The sequence below is a fragment of the Macrobrachium rosenbergii genome, chromosome 3 (genome assembly GCF_040412425.1).
Source record: "Macrobrachium rosenbergii isolate ZJJX-2024 chromosome 3, ASM4041242v1, whole genome shotgun sequence".
In the NCBI taxonomy this organism is placed as follows: domain Eukaryota; kingdom Metazoa; phylum Arthropoda; class Malacostraca; order Decapoda; family Palaemonidae; genus Macrobrachium; species Macrobrachium rosenbergii.
The window spans coordinates 9,031,721-9,058,956 of NC_089743.1; the positions used below are offsets into that span (position 1 = coordinate 9,031,721).

General features: G+C 39.5%; 1 protein-coding gene across 8 annotated transcripts in view; it reads left to right on the forward strand.

Moving 5' to 3' along the window:
• The window catches only part of Arp2 (Actin-related protein 2), a 201,603-nt gene that overhangs the window by 129,066 nt on the left and 45,301 nt on the right, over window positions 1-27,236 (forward strand). For all 8 annotated transcript variants that reach the window (XM_067127182.1, XM_067127192.1, XM_067127201.1 and 5 more), the window contains one exon: window positions 14,000-14,215. In XM_067127182.1, coding sequence (XP_066983283.1) covers window positions 14,000-14,215 — 216 coding nt within the window. The remainder of the gene's footprint in view (window positions 1-13,999; window positions 14,216-27,236) is intronic.

Sequence of the window (27,236 nt, forward strand, 5' to 3'; positions counted from 1 at the left end):
TTTTCACATAATTTGAATGTTTCCAGCTTTAGTATTACTAACCAAGTGATACCTGTAGCACCAAAACAGTTGATATTGGCCATAGCAGAGGCTTTCAATGGAACTTTTATTTCCAGATTAACAAGCATGTCTAATAAACTTTGAACTTGGATATCATGATCCTGTCAGACATTGAAGGCTATGAGGACCTGATGTGGATTTGGAGAGGGAAGTTTAGTCAATAATTCGATAAATGTGATACTGGGTAATTAAAACTGGAACAACCAGTACAAGTACTGGCATAATGAAAATGGTCATGCTTAGACTGGACAAGGTCACGACCAAAGAAGAATAATCAGGGTTGATTAGGATATAACGAGATGAGTAATTGTGCAAACCTGCTGTGTTATATTCATGAAAGAGGGTTGAAGATCTTGTTGGTGGTTATAGCCTTGGAGACTGCCAGCTTATACTTAGACAAAACTATGAATCAGTATGTGGACTTAGCCCAGAAGTAATCCAAAATGAGGCCTGCAAACTGTTTTAATGAATTTTTCCTTAAAGCACCTTCAGGATTGAGAAACCTTTTGGAAGAAAGGTGGGCTTAGTACATTTTGCCCAGTAGTCTTAATCTTACCTATTCTATTCACTGATGTTTCATCCAATAAAAATCAGGAAGGTGGAAAAACTATTTATCTGAAAGTCAACCAAGCTGGCATTGGTCTCCAGAGATATAAGGACATGAGGCGTAGACTTCATAAGTTGAAAAGAATATTAAACACTTATGCACTAAAACTATCTGCCACCTCAGAACCATCAGAAGTGTCATTAAAACCTCTGTGTATTACCCCTGATATTGGAGAAGTTGGCTGGCAATTGTAAATAGCAATGGCTAGGACTTGGTTCATCAACCAAAAATACTTCAGAGGTGCCCAAGAGATGAACATTTTGGACTTATTTTGGCAAAGTCCTTCTGTATAACAGATGCCAAAGGCCACTAGCTGACTTTTACAGTCCAGGAGGAGAGGAAGTTTTTAAGGGATTGAGAATTACTAGACAGGCATGAACAAATTTTTCAACAACAGTATAGTAGATTTTCCTTCACATACATATCTCCTCTAGGACCTAAGATGGACTCAAACATTTTTTTCTCTGTTCCTCTTGAAGTCAGTGAGGAAAGTATTGGTAAAGGAATTGTGAGGTGGCTGTGCCGTTCAGACAATTGGATCTTGGCTACAAAGTGAGTAAAAGGGTGACTTGGTAGGAAACCTATCAGACTTATTAATCTGCTTATCTTTTGTCATTCTTAAGAAATTCAGACAGGACTTAGTAGAATATAGAGAACTGAGGTAAGATTCCATTGCAGAGGAGGATTAGAAGTAGAAAGGTCTTTTTGACATTCAGAGTTGGTCAGATAGAAATTCCACCAGGGTGTGTAAGAATACTACCCTCGTAGTTCTGCATCTGCATATTGTAAAAGGTGACCAAAAGAACAACACTGCTGCCTTATAGCTAGACTTTAGTCAGTGGCTATGCTCACCGCTGATAACTGTAATTAACAATTTTAAAGGTCATGTGGACATAAAAATCTTAATAAGGTTTTTAAACCTTGCTGGATGCATGAAGGAATGAGAATAGAGCTAGGGTATTTCCCCTAGGTAATGCAAGACAGGCTCCCCCAATTGGGGTGGTAAATGGACAGTGGGTACCGTAAGGATCATTTAATGTTGGTGCTCTAAGAGGAAAGTTCAAGAGAAATTGTCATGATGGAGAAAAGGGTGATAGATATTCTATGTGTGCATAAGACTGCGTGGAAGGGAAAGGGAACCATAGAGGTATGATGAAGCTTTATTATTGTGGGTCACAGATGGAAAGAAACAGAGTGGTATTTGTAGATGATAGTGAATGGAAAGGAAAAGTGGTGGAAGTTAAGAGTGTCAGTACTGATAGACTTACCATAGTAGTGTTACTACTTGGGGGAAGATATTTTTAATGTAATTTCACCATACTACTCAACTCGGATGGGTTGCCAGGAGCAAGAGAAGGAAGTATTTGCAGAAGAATTCGAAACATCAATTAGAATGCTAAAGAATGCAGAATAAATATCCTGGAACAGATATGAATACAAGCAGTCCACGAGGTATATGGGGGGGTTCCATTCCTACGCCGCAACATAAGCCAAAAAACAGCGTGACCCGAGACATTGTCAAAAATTAAGAAAACCTTACTTTTAATCCTTTGGGTGTCTTGAAAACAATGTAACCTGCATTTAGGTTGACCTTTTCATAAAAAACCTCCAAATTTTGGAACCATATTAAAGATCTAGTCTTCCGTCGGACTGGCAGCACAAACTGGAACATGCGCTGTAACCTGGGAAATAATTTTTCATGAATATATTTGAAGAGCGACGTAAACTCTGAATAAGCCGAGTCCGATGTAACCCGGGGACTGCCTGTAGCAGAATTGGAAGAGCAGACATGGATATGAAGGACGTGTTGGAGGCCAAGGATTGGTAGTGAGGAATGAAGGTTGAGAGTATGTATTGGAAATGGCACAGTGTTTTAATTAGTCTGTATGAACCTGGTTTGTGAAGGCAAATAATCATTAACATTTGAGTGAGATAGGTTACTTTATGGTTAGGAGGTAATTCCTGGTGAGGCATGTATGAAACAACATAGTTTGCAAGGGATGGATATTAGGATGAGAAGAAAACCCTGGAAAAGGTTGAAGAGAGAAAAAATTAAAATATGGGATCTTAAAGGAGAAGAGTAGGAGCAATATAAGTGGTATGTGAAAGAAAGACATCAAGTAGGAGTGAATTTAAGATAGGTGTTGGTCGAGTAGAAAATATTTGGAATGATATGAAAATGTGAAGGGTGCACAGGAAGCACATGGGTGAACAATTGAATATGGAGAGTCAAAAGGTGATGAAAAGTGGTGGTGGAGTAGAGAGGTACAAGATTCAGTTTGGCAAAAGTGTAGGGCTTTCAAGGATTAGAAGGAGAAACATGCAAGATGCCAAGGAATAATAGAGAAGTGGAAAGGGAAACTAAGAGGATATTGCTTAGCTGTTGGAAGAGCTGCAGAGGAGTTGAGTTGAAGATTAGGCACAAAGGAAGAAGAATAGGTTATTTGCAGAATATCAAACTCAAAGAAAGACCTTAGACAAAGCCTGTGTTAGTAAGGTTTCAACAAAGATAGAGTAGGAAGGATCTTGCACAAGGATGATGACATAGAAAAAAGATGGTTTGATTATTATAATTATCATTTAAACACAAAATGAAAGAGGTGATATGGGGGAGGGTGGAGGGACCAATGATGGAAATGTAGTCTATAAAGGTAAAGACGGCTATAAGTGAAATGGCAGTAGTCTATAAAGGTAAATAAGGCTATAAGTGAAATGGCAAAGCACTAAGTCCATTAGAGGTTAAATGAAATGTTGCTGGTACTCAATACAGAGGGGGAAGAATGGATACTGGCACTGTTAGGGCACTTTGTGAAAAAAAGTACAGTAATTCCAAATGACTGGAAAGGAAGGGATGGTAAATGTGTTTCAAGGGAGATATGGAATGCGGTAGTTATAGAGGAATCAAACTAAAACAACATTCGTTAAAGGTTTAGAAAGAATACTGGCTGAGGGATTATAAGCAGTTGGAGATTGGTGAACAGCCGTATAGTTTCATTAGAGGGAGAGATATAGTTGATACTGTCTTAATAATGAGACAATTACAGGAAAAGACTCCGAAAGGTAACTTGACAATCTACTGTGCATTTGTTGATTTGTATAGGGCATCTGATTGAATATTGTAGTGAGGAAGGGATTTCATTACAAGGAAGCTGTACCAAACTTTTGGACCGTGACTTGTATAAGACTAATAGAGGACGTGACTCATTCATATAGTTCTTGGTGCTGAAAGCAGACCCAAAGAAAGATTACCTAGAGCTGGAAGGTTGATTTTATATTCCCTGCCTCATTTTTGTGCCAGTGAAAATCTAGAATATATTGTTATAATGGATCAGTATCAAATTGAAACGATATTAAAGGTCTTATGTTCTTTGTACACTTACATTGAGTGAGTGAAGAGGAATGAAGAGAACAAGATCTCTTCCCTGAAAAGGACTACTCATCTGTAGACTGTTTAGGTCTTGCCAGAGGAGAAATGTCTGGTTTTGTTGGTGATAGACAACAGGACACCAGACATGAAGTTCAGGGAACATTGTGTGCTTAGTGGATATTTTAGGTATGGTAGGTTTGCCAGTTGCAGGAAGTGGATTGGTACCTCTCCAAGGAATAGTAATCAGCTGAACTGGGATCAGTATTTTCACAGTTATGAAATTGTTTTGATGAAAATTCTTAGTAAGGTGTTGCCAGAACTTTGTCATGAAGATTAACTCTTGACATCAGATGAGAGTTGAGAGCTGGAGAGACCAAGCAGGAGCACTGAAATTTTGAATGGAATGTTAAGTCCTGAGACAAATAATAAGTTAGGAAGTAGAGTTGACCACCCCTTGTTCATGGTTCAGCATTCGTGGCTTCAGTTAATTGCAGATTTTTCTTGTGGAATGTATCGTCAAATATATCGTGGAAAATTACTACCTCGCAGATTTTTTTGTAGAGCAATATTCACTAAGTACTGTATTTTCATATTTTCATGACTAAATGTACATTATGATGATGAAAAATGATTTACAGTACTAATTTTCAAATGTTAATATTAAGATTGATAAGATTAAATAAGTTTAAATAATAATAATAATAATATAATAATAATAATAATGTACCTGTAACAATAGGATTAAATCATACGGGTTCTCACCAGTGATGAATGTTGATTAAAGTTGATGATGATGGATTAGCTGTGCAGTCTGATGAATGACAATGAAGATATGACTCCACAACAAAGCAGGGGAGTTACATCTCTGGGAGCATCTCTACCCCTTCTTCAGGTTCTTCTTCAGGGGCTTAGGGTGGCACTTCGTCAGGGTTTTTGGGAGGCCTTGGAGCGTCCTTCTTCATGGGCCTGAGAAACATGGTGATAGGCAGCTGCTGTCGCTGCTGCTTCATGCTGACGAGGGCATTATTATAGGGCGCCATTGCTGCATCAAGGGCATAAGAACACTTCATGGAGTGTTCTACATAAGGATCCCAAGCCAAAGCTGCCTCCTCCACCTTGATCATATTCATAAGTCAGAACAGGCATTCTAAAGACAGGCCTTCATCCTGTTTGTCCCTTGAACCTGGCATGTCACCTTCCTCGCTGGCAGGCTTCATCAGGTCTTCCAAATCCTGGTCCATCAGGGGGTCAGAGTGGGGATCAATGAGGGGTGCCTACTTCATCCTCGGTTATGTCATCGAAGCTTTTTCCACCAATCATCCTCGCCAATTGGCCGAATGTTGAATTTCTTCAGGAGAGAGGCCCTTATAATCGAGAACACACCCCAGCCACAACTTCTTTCATCATGCATTAAGGGTCTCCTCCTCCATATCTTTCAACAATCAGTCAATGATGGTCAGACATGTCAGTCGTGAATTTATGCCAATATTTCTTCAGTGTAAATTCACTGTCGGTATCCATTTCCTTCACAAGGTGCTCGAGGGAGTTCCAGGTGTAGTGCCTTGAAGGCACGGATCATTCGCTGGTCCTTAGGCTGGAGGAGAGAGGTGGTGTTGGCAGGGAGGAACTCAAGCTAGACTCCCTCGTGATAAAAGATTGAGAGGTCGTCCACCAGCATTGTCCATTATCAACAACACATTGAACTTCATGCCCAAGTCATTTAGGTATTACCTAACTTGAGGGATGAAGCTCTGAATGAACCACTTAGACATAAGGACTTGGGTGATCCAGGCCTTGGGGTTGTGCATCCAAAACACAGACAGCAAGTGCTTGTTCTTATTCTTGAGGGCCCTGAGGTTTGCAGCCTTGTAAATAAGGCCTGTTTCAGCATGAAGCCAGCTGCATTCCCACACATGATGAGGGTAACCCTATCCTTCTGGGGAATGTCTGTGAAGGTATCTTCTTCCAGAACAAGCCAGTCTCGTCCATACTGAACACCTGTTCTGGATGGTGGCCCCTATCCCTGATGATTTTCATGAAGGTCTCTGGATATTTCAAGGCCACTTCTTGCAGAGAAACACACTTTAATTGGAACCACCTCTGAAAAGAGCAGAACCACCCCTTCCTGGCCTGAAAACCTTGAGGAGCTGATGATGGTCCTGCTTGTGGCTCCTCCTCTCCTCCTTCTTCTTCGGCGGCTTTGTCGAAGCCTACGAAGGTGTGCTTCCTGTATGTCACCGCCAGTCAAAAGCTGCTGGTAGAGGAGTTGTGCCTTCTCACAAATATTGGCATCAAGGGGGATGTTCTTACAGCAGTCTGTGATCCAGTACTCCAAGGCCGACTCCATCCTCACAATGGTCTTATCACGCACAGTAGAAACCTTTTTGGCACTACCATAGAAGCTAACACTCACAACCTTCCTTATCTCCATCTCTTTCTTCTTTATGTACCAGATGGTACTGTCATTCATGCCACAGTGGCAGGCTACAGCTGCACAAGTTTTCCCTTCCTTCAACATTTCTAGAAGTCGTATCTTCTCCCGGAGCATCATGACTTTCCTCTGGCACTTAGGCTCTTTGCCAGAAGCCTTAGAAGGAGCAAGGAGCAGGGCGTTTAGGAGGCATCTTAGATCACGATTATACAGATTAAGACTGTGAAGAAAGATGTGGAAAGTACACAGATACAAGTGAAGCACTCGCACAGGCTAAGGAAACGCTTTGAACTGACAGAGATGCGTGCTCCGTACATCTCCTCAGAGAAAGTCTTGGGGATACAGGCAGTCCCTGCTTATTGGTGGCATCTGTTAACAGCGTTTTGGTTTTACGACGCTTGGTTAACGATGTTGTTAACCAGATTTTCGGCACTGCCAAGCAATTTTCAGTGCCGGTAAGTGGTTTATCAGCATCGGTAGGCGATTTATCGGGGACTGCCTGTACAGCTGTGTAGTCCTGTTGTTCTACAAACTGCCCACATATTTTAGATATGCTCTACTATCATCTTAAAACACTTTAATATCATTTCAAAATTATTTTACAACACAGAAAAATATCAATAAAATGTACAATATGTGCAGTACATGATGCATAAATGACCCAGCATCCCAGTATCTTTGTCTAGTTCACTGTGTAGGCTTTTACTGTTTGTTTCGCTGCATAGTTTTAATCGGTGTGTATCTTTTTGAATTGTGCCCTAAGATGCCTCATAAATGCCCTTCTGCTTCTACGGCATCTGGACAAGAGCCTAAGCACCAGAGGAAGGTCATGACGCACCAGGAGAAGGTAGAAGTTATCTTTATGTTCAGTGAATGGGAAAATTACACCAAAGTTGCCGCCCATCACAGCCTGAACAAGAGTACCGTCTACTTCAACAAGAAGTAATACAAAGAGGGGAGAATCCTTCCAAGGGCCCTTGTTGGAGAAGTCGCCACCCTCATTCCTTTAAGCTCTGACCCCCCGATGGACCAGGAATTGGGAGATATGGAATGTATGTCCCGAATAATCAGAGGAGGCAGGCAGCTGCAGCAGGTGGTAGAGGAATGGGATCCTCATAAGGAATGCTCCATAAATGCTTCAAATGCCCATGATGCATGCATGGAACCCTATACAGTAATAACAATCTAGTCATCATGAGGAAGTGCGTCAACATGATGCCGCCTCCCAAAACCCCTGAAGAAGTGCCTGTAGAAGCACCTGAAGAAGGGGCAGTTGCACCCCAGAGGAGGTGTAACTCCTCTGCTTTGCTGTGCAGTCATTGGAATGTATAGCTAATTCATCATCATCATCTTCAGTCAGCAGTGATCACTAGTGAGTACCCATATGATTTATGTAATCTTAATATTAAATATTTTTAATGTGCGTATGTATTTTTGTTTCTCTCTCTCTCTCTCTCTCTCTCTCTCTCTCTCTCTCTCTTGTGAATTACCAATGTTTCCCATGTATAAGAAAACGGGATGGTTTGAATACTGTATGAAAGAAAATGTGCGTGCGTGAATATAGGGGGGAACTTGATTAGTTTTCGCACGTAGCTGTAAGCCATATATTTTTAAGGGTAATGTTGTAAGATGACTTTGAAATGATATTAAACATTTTTAAGATGATAGTTTAAGGTATATTTGGTGTTTGAACTACGAAAATTGGCAGTTATAAGCATTTTTAGAGGTGGTCTGTGGTGTTTGAACTATTAAAATAGGTAGTTATAATCATTTTATGAGGGGGAGGGGTTCCAACTTATCGCACATTTCACTTATCGCGGGTGGTTGTGGTCCCTATCCCCCGCAAATACCAGGGATTAACTGTACTAGGCTCCCAGGGTGGTGGCAAAGACATTGGGGGCAGTTACAGATTAGGTTGATAAGGAAGCTTCCATGATATAAATGTAGCAAAATATGAAGAATAGAGGCCATTAGGGCTTAAGCTAATGAAAAAAAATGGAGTCTGTAACAATGAGGCAAGCACACGGTGAAAAAGGTTGTATCACTGCCCTAACTTTGATCACTGAATGTAGTTTTGTAAATTACTGTAATTGCCCATGAACTTGACACACTGAACCTCGGGCAATTACTCACAAAGAGAGGAGGACTCAGGCTGAGACTATAGTTTTTATCACCACGTGATCATTTGTACTCTTGAAATCTGCACCAATTTTTTTTACTGTATTGTGAATGTTTTTTTTCCATTATCAGTAGTAATATTGTAGCATTATTACAAGTTAAATCTTGTTTTATGTGTATGGATATTTCCGCCGTACTGTTGTGTCACCACTTTGTTTTATACGATTATGGAAAAAAGCCTTGGAAAATATTTTCCAATTGTTATAACAAAAATATAATTGGAGTCTAGATGACAGTGACATACATAGAGCCACTTAGACTCCATTGCAACTCACGTCAAAGTGACAGCCAGTCTGTCAATCCATATACCAAAGAAGCTAGGGATAGTTCGTGGTCAGTTAAATCAAACATCCTTAAGCTCTCAAAATCAGAAGAGGAAAGCAGATTTTAGAAGCCACTGAAAATCACACTTCTGTCCATTATTGGCTAGGGAATTTGTAAGTATGCATGTTTAATATGGAGGCCTGCTTTAAAATACCACTAATCTCCTGTATTTTCTAAGCCTTGAAGATTTTTTAAAATTATTTTTTAAAAGCTGGTTAGTCAGGCTCATACCTGCCTTCAGCAGCAGGTTTGCTGCTATTAACATCTCTCAAGAATCGTTCAATTAGAGGCTACCTTCGCTGGTGTAAGGAAGACTGGGGAGAGAAGAAGCAACATTGCTTAACTAATGCCTTGACTCAAGGAGGCTACAGTCTGTCATGAATAGAATGTCTGGCTCTCATATAAAATCATCTTCATAGGGTGCCAGGTAACAAAATTTGCGGGTTTGTTGACTCTGAGTCCGAGATCCTTCCCTTACAATTTGCTCTAACATCATCCGGAATAACACCTGCAGTTACCACAATTGGAAGTTTGAACTCTATGGATGGTTTTTCCAACTTTAATAAGTCTATATCTAGGTTTTATATTGTCGGATAGTTGAGAAGGCATAGCCTGCCTTGGGGGATTGAATATGTCACACATCCTCCGCATCTTTGTCAAAAAATGGCATAGTCACTCTGTTCATCAATCATGACCTGAATATCCCAACTCATAACACTTGGCAATGGATACTACATCAGAGGGTTCCATAGAGGTCTAAATAGCGAGTTTATTGTCAATAACTACAGGAATGATATGGGAGAAGTATATTAAAATCCAAGGTCATTAGTAGATTTTGGTGATAAAGCTGTTTGAGATGATGCCACTATTACTAATGATGAGCTGTCTTTGATGAAGGAAAATAACAGGCTGTTGGTTTATCAGGAAAAGTTATTCAACTTGAGTAGCGGTGGCATTGCCGTCCACAGGTAAACCAAGCACATGACTCAAGTCAGCTGAACACGGTAGAAGAGGTGTGATTGGTAGTAGGCATGTGAATAGAAGGTATGTGTGGCTCAGTTGAGAAGCTCTGCTAATGTGAGTGAAAGCCATAGGAGGGGGTAAGAGTCTTGACAAGTCTTAGTAGGTGAGTCATAGTCTTGACCAAGTAGGCGTCACGAGGGGTGAATCTAAATGTTCAGTATACTTGGAAAGTCGTCGGGAACGTTATTGAAGGTAAGCCTTATGACACTGGCAACATAATACTCAAGTGCAGCAACATGACCCATTACAGGTGGATAGTGGCCATGAGTTATGAATCTGCTAAAACTGGTGGAGCTGCCAGAGGCTTGAGTGATGTAACAAAGCAACTGGGGGACTCATATGTGTGCCATGAATAGTTGAACAAGAAACTGGAGGAAGAATGTCACTGTTTATTGCACCAGCGGTGCAACTCTGTGAGGGGTACAACTAGAACCAGTAAGAGTGATATGCCCTGCATCATTGGAACAGAAATCTCTGGGGGTATTTCTGCGATAGGTGCAAGGCCTTCAGAAGGCACACTTGACACCTAAGGAGACATGAATGACTGGCATCATAGATCCACTGTGACTCACAGGTGTGCTGGTGGCAGCAGAAGTGAGTACACTAGACAATGCTGGAACAACATGCACCATGGTATACATGGAAATTAATGTTGCAGTGTTGTTTCCAAATCAGTTTTGTTTGCACACTGGTACCACATGGAAACTATTGTTTGAGATGCCCATCTCTTTGGCTATGCCTGTCGTAGACTTCCTTCTTATCGATAATTAAACAGTCTGTTGTCTTCACAATTGATAGGGCTTTCTTATGCATGTTCAACTAAGTGCATATTATACTCAAATTATAAGTATGGGGCAGGAGAATGCACACACATCCACCCCTTCTGACTGCTTATCCAAAATTGTCTGTCTAGATGAGAAGACCCCTGCTACTCCTTGACCCATGGCAGTGTGAGACAGATGATAGAATGAGAAAACTTGGTTCACTTAGGTTAGAAATAAAAAATGAACATATAATTCATAATCAAGTGGGGTTGTGTTTGAAGTACAGTAAACCCCCCGTATTCGCGGTCTCACTGTTTGTGGACTCACCTGTTCGGGATTTCTCTGTGGAACGTATATACACATTATCCACCCATTCGTGGTATTTTTCACTGAAAAATATTCACTAATTACTGTGTTTTCATATCTTCACGACTAAATGCACTTTTTGTTATAAAACTGTTAAAATACTCGGGCGTAAGCATTTTTAGAGGTTTTTTTGTGTTTAAATGATCAAAATAGGCAGTTCTAAGTGTTATTAGAGGGGCTTTAAGTATTCTCGGATTTTAGCTATTCGTTGGGGGGTGCGGTATGCATCCCCCGTGAATACAGGTGGTTTACTGTATTTGTAGTGACTGTAATTTGATTATGATAAACAAGATTTAGGAATTTTTATAATTTTTAAAGAATTTCTCGCAAAACTTTAAAAAATTATGAACTAATTAAAAAAACTATGGAAAAACTATCAACTATGCTAATTCCCTAGTAGCCTACATCTGCAAACTTTAAGTTCAAAAATACATAAAAAATATTCCGTGTGAATTTACAAGCTTAGGCTCTTTTAATTTGGTTGGATCTTTTTATGATGTGCAGCTATGTAATGTTAAGAATCTCTTAAGAATATTATGTACTACAATTTGATTATGATGGAGTCAGGAACTTCTGAGTTTTCATTATAGCGCTTATCTAACATGACCACTCAGGTTGCATCTACATGGTCCAACAGTGTCTGATGGACATGCTCACTTCTGACATCATAGTCAAGTCATGTTTTCAGTGTTAAACAGATCTGTAAAGTCATGTCCATACACTACCACTTCCCAGCATACAAAGCATAGATTATGACAACTCTGTCTGCTGGACACTGTCGGATCTTTTAGATGAATCCTAGGTTTCATTTCTAAACTAACAGAATTTCTTTTTAAGTGAAATTGGGAAAAATATAATAGAGTTAAAGGATAGATGGGTTCCAAGGTAACAAAGGAACTAGGTAAAGAGAAAATGTAGGGAACAAGGCAGCTGGGTGCAGAAGGGTTACTGCAAAGAATCTAACATACTGTAAGGGGTAAGGTCTGCAAGGAAACTATATATACTAGTGAAATTTTCAGGATATTGCAATTTCATGAATTTAATGTGATTTGGTAAAAGATTTTGTGGTGGATTTCACTCAATGAACTAACATTGCAGTCATGCTTCATTTGTCCATATACAGTAAAATGACTGACAGTTCAAAAGAACCTACTGATGAGCACTCTACAAGCCTTTAGCAATGCTGCTTTTGCAGACTAATGCCTCTGGTTGATGACATTGGAATCTTATAGTGGTTATTTGACCTCTGATGGCTTTTTTTAGTGCTAGTTGGGAACAGCTATTCAGTTTTTAAATGGTTTTGAAAAATGGTTTTTTTTTTTTTTTTTTTTTTTTTTTTTTTTTTCATAACTACTGTATACAGTACAGTGAAACTGTGTACATGATATGGAAGATTACTAACTTGCTGAGCTTGCAATCTTTTGCTCATTTGATTAACATTGATAAATGAAATATATACTGTATTTTGACCTCAGTTGGCATATCATGCACTTTGGAATTTGGTGTAGAGTATTTAGGATGCAATTATTTCTTTGCATTTCTGTTGAAATAGATATTGAGTCCATTTTATATTACTGGTATCTTTTTATAACTTATTATTTTTTTCTTTTATTTAAAAGCATATTGGTTTTCCTTTGTTTGCCTTAGTGTCCTGGGATATTATTGAAATTATCTAGTGTAAAAATCATTTCAGCCTCTGAGAATGGTAGAGCCTATAGTTGTGATCCATTACAGTTAGTGTTGTATCCTTTAATTTTACCTTTTAAGAAGAATGAAGTTTTTCCTCTGTATGATGAAGTTGCTGTTTTGAGTATGATTATTAAATTTTTTACAATTTTATAACTAGAAATGATTAAAGTGAAAGCAGGGCTAACTAGTCAAGTTTTATTCCAAGGCAAGTTTAGCATGCCTGTAGAAATTCTGAAAATTTACTAAGAATAAATTTTCATTTCAAACACATTAGAAAAGATTACCTGACAAAAATTAAATTAAGTCCAGTGGCTGAAACAGATTCTCTCTCTCTCTCTCTCTCTCTCTCTCTCTCTCTCTCTCTCTCTCTCTCTCTCTCTCTCTCTCTCTCAGTATATGAGATGTTTTTATGTACAGTAGTTATTAATTCAGGTATTACACTAATTTGAGTTCATAAAATATCTCTAAGGGCGTATACTGTGTTGTGATGGAAAATTAAATGAATTGTTTTCATCTTTTTCTGACACTAATTTGATCATATCTTTAAGATGGCCTTCCTAGTACTATATGTTTTGTATGTTTCACTGTAATCTCATAATTACATGTCAAAGGGCCCTTCTGTATGAGAAACAAAGTTTATTTTCTAAGGGTAATACTTGCCTCCATTAATATTTGAAAATTTTCACAAATTTGGTAGAACAGCACTATCAGCTTTTCAGATTAGGACCTTATTGTACATACTTGTTGATAATATACCTGCTGTAGGAGTCAGTTTTGGGGTTTTGTATTGGTTTACAAAAAAGATCATTTATCACTTTCCTTGCTTTGAAGGTGTCATAAAAGATATTTTAGCTTATTAATTGCAAATATATGGTGAAGTCTGCTACATAAATGCTATGTTTTTCTGTGATGAACTGTCCATCAAACATTTTTTTTATATACAGAGTACAATGCAGTAGTTATGGGTTTCATTTATGTAGTATGACCATTGTTCTTAGAAGAATATTTGACTCTCATGGAAATATTTAGGTTCTGTGGTGTATATTAGTATTGTATATTAGATTTTAAATCATGTTTCAGATTTTTTAAATTTTTCTTTCTTGTATTTGCAAGGGCAATATTAGACTTATATTGACTATAATTTCATATTTTTCATCGGTCGTGTAATTATTTTTTATAACTTCTGGCAGGATCTTATGGTGGGTGATGAAGCCAGTAAGCTGCGTTCAATGCTGGAGGTTACTTACCCAATGGAGAATGGGATAGTCAAGAATTGGGATGACATGTGCCATGTATGGGATTACACTTTTGGACCTGAGAAAATGGGAATTGATCCTAGAAACTGCAAAATTATGCTTACTGAACCACCCATGAATCCTACCAAGAATCGCGAAAAGATGTTGGAAGTAAGTTAACATTTATAGTTTATTATAAGTATATTTTCTTTTTTCTTTTTATTTTGAGAAGATAGATGGTTAAGAAACTATCTGGCATAGCTTCAAGAGCAGGAAAGATTTTTTTTTACAGGTGATGTCAGACTTTTCAGTAAATAAATGAAGATTTTGAAACTTTAAAGGAAGGCATTGAGTTCCAGGGTGTAGAAGTGTAAAGAAAGAACCTGAGGTAGAATATTTTGACAAGAATTTAGAATTTCCATATAGGCTAATCCCATTTGAAATATTAAACCTTGCTTGTTCCGACATGTATACAAACCTATGCTTTCACATGTGGAGTACTCGTGCTTGGTGTGCTTTAACTGTCACTGAATCAAAATACCAACGGTTAGGCTAACAGTTGCACAGTGACCTGGGTTGGCCCTGACCCTTCCATTGTGCTTGCAGCTGTGTCAGTCTTCACACGTTCTCTGAATTATCTCCCGTTTTTGCTGTGGTTTACCTGTGTCTGTAGGGTGTGCATGCCCTTCACACGTTAGCATTAGGTTGTGGCCCCACAAGTGTTATCTCCTTTTGACATAAGCATAGTTTGCATTGCTTTTTGTTTTGTGGTCGTTACTTTTGGCCCCCCCTTAATTTTTCTTGGGAGAAGGGTAGTGTGTACCAGTGTTGAGGAGAGCAAATCATGTGGCATTCTCCTTTGTGTGAAGTGAAAAGTGAGTGGTAGTGTGGCATCCATGTGAATCAGTGTTAATTTGCCTCAGCTTTTAGAATGTGGTTACTGTCTGCCTGAAGGGCAGTGCTTTACCATTCCTTGGTGACCTTCCTAGTGATTTTTTTTTCAAGAATCGACATCAAGCCCCCCTCCCCCATCTTTGCTCTCTCCCAAGGTACCGCTTGGTACCCATGTGTGTCTCTGTTTCCCCGCCCACTTTCTTTTCAGTGCATGTTGTAGCAGTGAGAGAAAGAAAGTCTCTTTGACTCCTGAGAGTTGTGGAGGAGGAGGAGGAAAGAGAGCTTCCTCATTAGCGGAAGAGAGCTGACTGGGACTTTTTGCTCTCAGTCTCAACTCTACCCAGAGTTTTAACCCCTTCCCTTCCTTTTCTCTTTGGGGGGTTGATCCTCCATAGTAGATTACAGCTTACAAAAGCAACATCAATATGGAGATCCTTCCCTCCTCCAGGGGGAGAGAGCAGATGATACAAGTTGGAAAGGGGGGACACTGCGAAGTAAAGCTGATTACAGAGAAAGAGGCATTATCAGAATGAAGTCAGGGAGCTGTAGGAGTTAGAGCTGCCCACCTGGAGGAGATACCCCAAGGCCAGAGGAACTGCACTCAGAGGGGAAAATTTGAGTATTCCCTGTCTTTCCCCCCCTTTTTTTTTTTACTTGCATTATAAATTTTGCATTTTTTCGTGTTGGGGCTCTTGAGTCTCAAAACCCACCAATTACATTGTGTCTGCTATTAGGCAGAAAGTATTTTCTTAATACAAGCCTATTCAGGTTCAATTCTAAGCTCATGATCTTAGAATTTAGAGGACCTTACTAATGTTCAGGTAGAATTCTCCTAGTTTTCAACGTCTCTATTTAAGTCTTTAATAGCATAAGAATGATGTTTATTTCTCTGTTATTATTTCACCGGCTGACACGGGACCCGATCCAGAAAAAGGATTTTGACAAAGGAAAAATCTGTTTCTGGGGAGGGCCTGTGTCACCCGGTGACCCACCCCTGTTTTTCATTCTCTCCCTCCCATGGTAAACATCATTCTAGTGGGGTGGGTGCTAACATGGAATGCGACTAGTGTTGCCTTGTGTGCAGTCCATGAGTGGTGCATGGGCTTGTATCGGCACTCTCTCGTTGGGACTTTTGACATTGGGAATCTTTATAGGGCAGGGTCCCGTGATTGTGACAATCTCACCCTTTACCATATACGACTCCATTTCTTGAGCTCGCTCTGGGGGTAGTAACCCCAGCTTTACATTTAGCTTTTCTCTGGTATCTAGCAATGGAATTACCTAGAAATAAGTGCTGAATGGGTTATTTCACCGGGTGACACGGGCCCCTCCCCAGAAATAGATTTTTCCTATGTCAAAATCCTTTAATTAGTATCTCCTAAGGAAATTTGACCAGAATTTTCCTTGACACAGAAATGCTTTTGTGTAAGTACTATCACTTTAATAGCCATCACCTAATGAGTAGTTTTTTAGGGAAATTCAACTAGAATTTTCAGTAACGTGCATGAATCTTTTTGTGTAAGGAATATCCCCCCCCCAACAGTTGATGAATACTTTTAGGAAATCCAGCTATAATTTTTGTAGACACATGGAGATAATTTTAATGATTAGAAGCATCAAATGCATTAGTTAATAGCATGCCTTTACAAGAATTTTTGACTGGAATTTCTTTAGTCAGGTATTAATTTTGGTGGGGGGGAAGCCATTGTCAAGAAGGAAACAGGAGATATGCCATTTTCTTGGAGTGAACTAGTACTATTAATGCTGCAAACAAACACCAAAAAGATGCATATTTTTCATGTTGGTGATCCCATCAGTGGCACAGATTGCACCCTGTTTTTGGAAAGAGTAACTCTTCAGGAGTTAGAGAAACTGGTGGATGCCACCCTGGAAAGTGCTGGCAGAATTTTTTATAGCCCTCCAAAGTAACTCGCCAGACTGCAAATTTTGACGGTTACCACACTGCAAATTTTGATGGACTTTCTCGCAAAAAGATTAGTGGGTATGGTCTCTATATTAGCTATAACTTCTGATAGAATTAGGATATCTGTACAGTACTTATACTATTGGAAAGGGGGAATGTTCAGTTATCTGATTGTATGTAAAATGTGCAAAAATTCTGAATACATAGCCCACATTGGTCATCAGAAGACACCAAATAATAAATTGTCAACAAATATTTGGAAAACAAAATTTTCACCAATATAATTAGGCAGCAATATCGTGTGTTCATTCTGTATTTTTTTTTTAACTAATAATGATTTCACCATAAAATCTAGATTTTCATAGTCTATCAATATAATTTTTTACACTAATATAATGGTAAAAAAATGCTTATTGGCAAAATTGAAAATTTCTGAATTTTCACAAAAAATCATATATATTCACAGAAGGGAAACATAAAATGATAATGTGAATTCAATTTGAAATGCAAAAGCCTTTGATGAAGAACAAAAATGACAAACACAGTTTGTTGGAAATGTATAAAAAAAAATGACAGTCATAGTCCACATGATTAATATAAAGGATCCATTTTTCAGAGCTAGACCTGTTTAACCAAACAGTACATTGTGTATGAAAATGAATATTTAAGAAAAGATTCGGCCTTCTAAATCTCAGTCACTATCATCAGAAGAAAGGGCAGGTCACATAAGAGGATTTGTGCAGGTAATGCCAGAATCGATGCATCACCTGGCAGGTTAGCTTTACATATACATGCAGAAGCACATGGTTGATTCTTCGTGAGACGTGCAGTTGGTATTCAAGAGTTTTCTTTGCAATGGCAGATCAAATCATTTAATAACTCAAGTGCTGCCAGTGAATGAGACATCATTACAGGACAAAGCGAATATGACATATCACAGAGCACATATTGGTGCCTGATCCAAACAAGACTGGATCAGGCATATGTAGGTCTTTATTGGATGCCTGTCGCCACATCATGAGCTGGTAAATGGTATGGAGCACATGTTGGTGGGAGCTGTCCTCTGTGGGAGGAAGTTTCCTTGGGGAAATTTTCTTTGCAGCTCTCTCACAACGCAACAAATTCAGAGAATCACAACCTGTTTTTCCGTACAGTGCTCCAACAAAATTGGTGCAAGCTTGCTTATTAGCCCTTGTTCCAAGGTTTTTGAAAGACTGATGAAATCCAGCTTTTTCTATCATAATTTTGAATGTCTTTGCCTTTCCCAAGCCATGGAAGGAGCTCACTGTGTTACAGCCTATAATGCAGTATACTGGTAGAATAATGTTGATTTGATCAGGAGAAAGTTTCTCATACACAGATGCACAGGTATTTATATGTGGTGAGAGATGTATGTTTTCCAGTATCCCCTGTCAGAAAGGACAATTTTTCTTGGCTTATACACTCTCAATGATGTAGAAGCAATATGAGAACATCCTTGTCAGGGCTGTCGATTACTATCTGTTTAACTCCATTTTCTTCAGCTACAACTGAGTTCAGAATTATTCTACAATCAGCCTCTTCTTGAAGTGAACCTCCTATGGCAGGAAATAATACAGACTGTCATTTGTTTATTTTATATGCTCTATCAGTAACTATACCAAAACTTGAGTAGATCACTTGATCATCCTCAAGTACACTTCCAGCATATTCTTTTATATAGTCTATGTAGCACTTTGCAAGATTTTACTTGTTTTTCCCATTACTGAGAAATACTGTCCACAACTTGGGAACTTGCAGATTAGTTGCACATGGTATGGGCAACTCTTTCCTTTCTAGTATTCCTTATGCTGTCCTCATCATATCTGTCAATTACTAAGTGAATCTGTTTAATATTTCCATGTTGGCCACAGACATACATAAAGAACCTCTTGGAGTGGAACTTTTTTCAGTACATTCATTGCCAGTAATCTAAGGTACATGACTTCTCCATTGAGGGATATGCTCTTTTGGACTTTCACTGATCTAGTCATATCAGACATTGTTTTCACAATCGATCTTGCTAGTGGCTCATAGAAACTCTTTTGTGTCTTTCCATCTCCAGAAGATACAAGCCTTTCATGGTGAATGACAGACTCCTCATTCATGTCAGATTCAATTGTTCATCTAAAGGCTCATTATTCAGAGACAGAAGCGTACCAATCTTTTTCAAGGCATCTTCAATTGATATTGTAGCATCACAAACAAGATCTGACATTCCAGGCTGTGATGTAAATACAATTTCTGAACGTTCCTGTATGAGGTGCCTCTTCAAATTAGATGAATTATATGCTTGAATGTTCTCAAGCCCGTCTTCCAGTGCCAGTGCTTGAAATCGTGACAATAGAGTTTTCAAAGTAAATACTTGTTTTTCTTGCAGAATTGTAGGTTTGATTTCATCAAGTAGTCTCCTGATAATGTCCTGGTATGGGCTCTTGGTATTGCCACTGTCAGAGCTCTGTTGCTTTAGAGGGTGTATGTCTATCATTAATGTAGTGTGTAGCAACCTTTCTGTTGATGATATCATGCTTCCAATGCAACCAGATCAATATTAGCAACACCATAAAGTCTGTTGAGCATTACCTGGTCTTGTTGCCTTTCTTCTGCAAGCAGTATTTTCGTATACATGTTGAAAGAACCAGGTTGGTTAGCAATAGCCACCTCCACCATAGACCAGGTTGAGCTGTGTTGAAGATTACAACATTCATCACACACAAAGCACTTACTTTTCCAATCAAAAGTATAAGTAGAAGACCTGGTTTGTGGTACATCTGAAGAACCATCACCCAAAACATGCAGTTTTTATTCAAAAAGTACTACTAGCTTAAGAGATTTCTTGACATGTCTTTTGATAGACGGACTGGTTTGAGCTACAGTGGTACAAAATCTCACCTGCAGAAATGTCTGCAGAATTTTCAGGATGACAATCTGAAAAGTCCTTGAAACGGAATTTGCAAAAACTGTCAAATGAAGGTTTTCCTCTTCTTGGAGGTGGTTTGCAGATTTTTACAACCTGCAATATTAACAAAGGACTATAACTTCATGATTTTAAATAGATTTAGATTTATTTTCAGTTTAAAATGGCATGAAATAAAGATACCAACACAATTTTGAAACCCTTTCATTTGGTAAAACATACTTTTATTGTACTTGTAATCATTTCAAAAGAGCAAAAAAAGTTTTTCTTATTTCTCGGTCATCACTAGATCAAAGTTGTGATGATAAATTTTTGATAGCTGAAAGTTCCTCTTTCCAATGGTATGAAAAACGTGAAGGTATCATAGCTTCATCAAAAGTTTAACTAATATAGCAATCATATCCACTAATCAGTCAAAATTTGCTGAGTGGTGAGCTACAGCACATTCTAGGGTGGCATGCCACTTTCTAACTCCTGAAGAGTTACTCTTTCCAAAAATATAGGGTGCAATTTTTACCACTGATGTGGTCACGTACTTGAAAAATATGGGGTTAGTTTGCAGCACTATATTTGTTTTCTTTGGGTCTGCAAGGTTTAATCACTTGCAAGCTCACACAAATGGGTCTGTGAGGTCTAATCACTTGTAAGTCCATATACTGTATATAATTGTGTAATGCACGTTTTGTATCGTGTAACCCCAAATTTACACCCATAAAAAACTATTTTATGTATCTCGTGTATCATGTAAGGTCCTTTTTAGAGAGACCAAATTACGATAGAGTAACCTCTTTTCCTCCATCTCTGTATCCCATCTTCTAGTTAAGTAAGGTAAAAAAAGAGTTTATCTCTTTAATCTCTCTGACAACAACAAAATTTATATGTTTGTTTTTCACCTTCCAAAGATGTATTACTTTTACTATACATTTTTAAAACACTGAGAACACACATACACACAGTGTCTTTTCCTGAGAGAGGGAGGGGAGAATAACTCCTTCCAATGTCAAAAGATTGAAATCCATGAGCTTCTGAGGGCAACACTTCTTCCTCTGGCTAGTATGTCAAACTGTCAAGTAAATTGACATGTACCCACCCCCCCTTCTTTCTCCAGTCGAGGGTGAAAGATTGGGAATTGTTATTTGTTTGTTTGTTTAAAATTTTAAATAATTTACTACACAGATGCATGGAAAATATTATATTATACGATATGTTGTTATATATATTATTACTATTATTATTGAAAAAAATTGCTGCATCAGCTGCACTGATTTTGTTTAGAGTCTTATCTATTTTCCTTATACATTTTTCTCTTTGTTACTACAACTGGCAAGTAACGCGCCAATGTGATTCGTCAGGAGTTAAATTCCAGGGATTTCTGCATTGGTGTGTAAGTTAAATATGGTGAGCATAGTCCATGGAATTATTTATACATAAAGCTCAATACAGGCAGTCACCGGTTATTGGCGGGGTTCCGTTCCCGACAGCGTGATGACAACAGAAAATCGCTGCTAACCGAAAATCGGTGGTAACAGCACTGATCCCTGGTTAGCGGCGCTGATAACCAGTGATCAGCACTGCCGATAAGAGGTGATCAGCGCCGATAACCGGTTATCATCATCGCTAGACAAGCGCCGTAAAACCAGATCGCCGGTAACCGAGGCTGCTGATAACTGGGGACTGCCTGTATATGTCAATTCTGGTTACAAGTCAAAATCTTGAAGTGGCCAACATTTGTCCTGGCTCTTACATTGGAATGACTATTATGAAGCTGTGCAAGAGAATTTCATGCCGTGCACAGGAAGGAGTTATTAGGAACCACACCAGTATCACCCACCAGGAAGCCATCTCCTGTGATGGTATTATAAAAAACAGCAAGATAATAGGGAGGGCCCCGGACCAACAACATCTACGACTGCTAGAGGCGCTCCTTATTCAGCAAGAGAAGCCCTCACTGAACACAACACAGGAAGTGCTTTTCCTCCCCACCAGCTTAAGAAGAAATATACCAGGACATGTCAGTAATACCAGACCAAACGAGACCCCTGGCCCAGGAATACCTGATGATATGAGCAACCCAGCAGCCAGCGAAAATTCGAGCCACCATGACGTTGCGCAATGAATACCTAATGAGACAGCAACCTAGCAGCCAATGAAAATTTGAGCCTCCAAGGCATCATGCAATATCACCCACCACCCAGCAACATCACGCCCCTGCCTCAACAGTCTGCTAGGCTGCAACAGCACCAAGAAAGGACTTGAGAAAAACTTTCTCCAGCCAATAGGAGGCTGCTATGTGCCACCAACCAGTGACAAATCAGCATGAGAAAACCCCCTGCTGACCTACGACTATTTATAGAGTAGATCCCTCTAGCATCACCAGTCTACTCTGACCCGGATGAATCCAGGAGAAACATTGGTGAAGATTTTGACTTGTAGCCAGAATCAACATGTATTTATCCTTATGTGTAAATAATTTTACGGAATATGCTCGCCATATTTGACTTTTACAACAATGCAGAAATCCTTGGAATTTAACTCCCCCGGATGAATCACAGTGGCGCGTTACTCACCAGTTGTAGTAACGGAGAGAAAACTGTTATAAGGAAAATACAAGATCAATGCAGCTGATGCAGCAATTTTTTTCAATAGCACTTGCTTGAAAAAGGGACCACTACCAATATGCTATTATTATTATTATTATTATTATTATTATTATTATTATTATTATTATTATTATTTATTTTTTTTATTATTATTATTATTATTATTTGAAAATTAGTACTTATTAGGTAAGTCATTTATTTATCATACAAAAGAAACATACATACATATGTATCTCGTGTATCATGTAAGGTCTTTACATGCAGTCCTTGGTTATCGGTGGGGTTCCGTTCTGAGGGTGTGATGATAACTGAAAATCGGCGATTTTTGTGCTTTTTTTTTTTTGGTGAATTTCGGAGCTTATCAGCGCTGAAAAGTGCCAATTTTCAGTTACCAGTACCTCTGTTAGGTATGTATTGGCGCCAATACCCAATTATTGGCGCTGATAAGCAGAAATCAGCGATTTTCGTCGCTAGACAAGTGCTGTAAAACCAGATCACCATTAACTGAGCCCGCCGTTAACAGGGGACTGCCTTGTATATGTCAGAATAATTCTCTCATCACTATAAGGCAATTATTGTATTTATAATTTAATGTTATTTAATCTTATTAGTACTGTAAATCATTATTTTATCATAAAATGTACCCTCAAAAATGCTTATATTATCATCCTGAAACATTTTTTTTTAATATAATTTCAATAGTACTTTGATATAATTTTAATATTTCAATAATATCAGTTTTGAGCATCTATCTTTGCTTTAATGAGGTCTGGGTCCATTCTGAATGGAGGAGAGAAAAACAGTTTTTCTCTCTTTGAGTTACATATTATTTAATCTTACAGTATTGTTGTTATTATTATTATTATTGTTATTATAATTATTATTATTATTATTAATATTCATAGTATTTGAAAATTAGTAAATAATTTTATCATAAAAAATGTATTTAATCATGAAAATAACATCAAAATACACTAATTGATGAATATTTCTCAAGGAAAAAGTCTGTGAATTGCTGAATTTTTAGCGAATAATTTAAATATGTTCCACAGAAAATCCCACAAATCTGTGAGTCAGCGAATCGTGAGAACGCAAATAGGGTGGGTTTATTAAAACATTATATTCATTGCCTAAACGGGCACAGCCATAAACAACTGAATGAGAAACAGCTGTTTTTCTATGGACAACCAAATTAGATAACAACAGCCGTTTTGCCTGCATTTCAACTATCGTATGATAGTAAACAATTACCGTAGTTATGTTAGAAATGACATTAAGTAGAATAGGAGTGATATATTTGTACAGTGTACCCTTATACACTAAGGAGAAAAGGTCGACAAGGAAATATATTGCTAAATTTAAGCTGCAAGTTGTAGCTGAAGCTGAGAAAGCAAACAGTGTTCAAGCTGCTAATGACTGTAAATTATTGTGCATAAAAGATAAATACACATTCATGCCGATAAAAGATAAGTATGTAAAGCTCATATTATGATGAAATCAAGTGAAAATAGGGAAGAGAATCTGTTGATTTTTTTTTACACAAAAACACACCCCACACACCATCAGCTAATGAAAAAATTAACTATATTTAGTTCACAACGATTATTTAAGTCACATAAGTCACATTTTGGCTTAAAACACTTTGTATGATGAAAGTAACCTTGTTCCAAATAAATAGAGTATCTAGAGATTCATTTACACTAATTAGAGTCAAGAAAATTGCTCTGAATTGAGTTAAATATGGAGAAATAAACTTACCTGATAATCGCTGCTAATATCTATAAATTATCGCACATCGGCAACACGATGAAACCCTTAAACTTCGATGTGACAAACTCAATGGTAAGTAAAATTGGAGAGAAAAATATTTTAATCAAAACTACTGGGCGTGAAAGAATACATTTTACTAGTGTTTTAATGTGAATGGCAGATGGGACGAAACTTTCCCTATGGTTATCCTTAAACGAAAATTGAAATTGATGCCTAAACAAAAATTCCTGAATGGTATCATTGTCCATGTTTGTGAAAACTTAAACAGTGCAAATGGCGCAAGATCGCTGTTTGTATTTTATAATAAGATAGAGATATGAGAGTACATACAATATTATTGCATATAGTTAAGTAAAGCATAACTTTTTAAAAGATCCATGGAAAAGACGCATATGCGTTATGTTTGTATTTTATAATACAATACTTATCTGTGAACATTACATACGCTAATTTTATATCTTGTGTATGATGCAACCCAGTTGAAATTAGCTTCAAAATTAGGTCTTCAAAAGTCACATTATACGTGAGTATCATGGTAACTGACCCACCTTGGATAAAGAGGGGCCCCTCAGTGTTGAGGGGATGCCCCCCATTTCAGCTTAGAGGTACACAGCCAGAGAGAAAAATATTCTAGTCAACAAGAATCTCTGGCTTCTCCTTGATTGGAAAGGGGTGATGAGAAGTGTTGCCTCACCCCTCTCCAACTCAGGACTCATGAGAGGGGGAGGGGGAACATCAGATGACTTAGAAGCTGAGTCAGGAGTTTTCAGAGGTCAAGAAGGTGGCCATTGCCCCCTCCATTCCCTGATGGAACGTCAAGGAGTTTCTCCACAATCCCCTCTGTTGCAGGATTGGAGAGAGGTGCAGCATCATGATTCCAACCCTGGAGTCCCCCCCACCCCAATTCGTTTAGGTGTTTTTCATCAGGTTCCCCTTCTCCTCTTAAGACCAGACATCAAGAGTTTTTCACGACTCAAGGAGGTGGGCGAACCAAGAACCAGCAGTCACACCTGTCATCCCGCCATCAGCAGTGTAGCCACAGCTCCATTAGATGCCTCAGTGGCAGGAGACCCCATCCTGAGCTTGGAACAGATCAGACAGGAAATGGGACACCTCCCAAGACAGGAAGTCAGAGACTCATCACACTCCACTTCCCATCCTTCAAGTTAGAGGGCGGATTTGCGTCTATCTGAGTGTCGGACCCCCTCTTTTGGAACAGAGGAAGGGACAGTGTTTGCCCCAAGGTAGGAGTAAAGATTGCCCTTTGGCACAGCTTAAATCCCCATTAGTGGGTGGGCCCACACCCTGCTTAGGGAGCGAATCTGACTGGGACTGCAGAGCATCTCAAGACAAGCTCTCATCCTACTCCTCTCCCCATCTCCCTAATCCTCATGCTGTGAGGCAGAGTGGCGACAAATGCAACCAGAGATCTCTCCAGAGGGACTACCCAAACAACCACCCAAGGGGACTCCCCAGGCAGTTGGAACAGAGGAAGGGACAGTGTCTGCCCCAAGGTAGTGGTAAAGACTGCCCTTTGGTGCTGCTTAATTCCCTGTCAGTGGTCGGCCCCACACCCTGCTCAAGGAGCGGATCTGACTGGTAATGCAGAGTACCTCAGGACAAGCCCTTATCCTACTCTGCTCTCCATCTCCCTGATCCTCATGCTGTGAGGCAGAGTGGCGACAAATGCAACCAGAGATCTCTCCAGAGGGACTCCTCTAACAACCACCCAAAGGGACTCCCCAGTTGGGTGGAGCGGAGGAAGGGACAGTGTCTGCCCCAAGGTAGGGGTAAAGGGTAAAGACTGCCATTTGGCGCTGCTTAAGTCCCCGTTAGTGGGTGGCCCACACCCTGCTCAAGGAGTGGATCCAACTGGGACTGCAGAGCATCTCAGGACGAGCCCTCATCTCACTCTGCTCTTTGTCACTCTGATCCTCATACTTTGAGGCAGAGTAGCGACAAAATGCAACCAGAGGTCTCTCCAGGAGGACTGCCTGAACAACCACCTTAGGGGACTCCCCAGTCAGTTGGAGTGGAGGAAGGGACAGAAGCTGCCCCAAGGTAGGGGTAAAGACTGCCCTTTGCACTGTTAAGTCCCTGCCAGTGGCAGCCCACACCTACTGAGGGAGTGAATCTGACTGGGACTGCAGAGCTCTGGACTGGCGGCAGCACCCCAAGTCTTCACCCAAGTGTTTCTTTACCCAAGTCAGACCTCTTCCCAAAGCAGACATCAAGCACACAGAGATGAAGATCAGCACCATGGTGGGAAGGGCGTTTCCATCAAACGTGAGGATCGCCAACCCAATGGGGGCATCAGAGCTGTTCCTGTCTTCCCAGCAACCAGCAGAACAATGGCAGATAATGGTTGGGCACATTATCTCCCAGGAAGAATCAGTCCCCAAGGGGAGAGCCTATGTCAGATCCCTCCAGTGACAGCCAAAAATGACCTGGAGGAAGAAACAAAAACCCCCATTGCAGCCAGTCGAGATGTCAGCCAGGGCCACAGAGAAACTGAGGTGGTGGAGAGGTCCCAAGAACTACCTGTAGGGGTTACCACTCAGCTGACCCCCACTGGAGATATTGGTATTCTCTGACAAATCCCAAAGAAGTTAGGCGCTCATTAGAACAGTGTTCGTTTCAGGGACATGGGGACATGAGGGAGAGGAGCATATGAACCTGTTGGAGGTGCATGCACTCTGGCTGGCATTTCAATGCTCCAGCAGAAATTCATGGAGTTGCATGGTTGGTCATAGACCCGGGGGCTGGTATGATCAGCCAGGTACATCCCAGGCAAGAAAAACTTCATGGCAGAGCACTTAAGTTGAGTAAACAAATAGCAGGTGCAGAATGGGCCCTCGGACAGGGCATTGTGAACAAAAGACTCTTCGTGTCCCAAGGGCTGAGATTGACACTCATTGCTCCAAGGTGGCCCCAAGTGGAGGTGTTAATCCGCTTAAGACAACTGTAAGGAAGTGGCAGACTTTCTCATCTTCCTGCATCAAGAGAAGTCCCTTTCCCTGAATGAGATCAAGAGGTACAGAGCTGCCCTCACTCAAGTATTGAGACCTC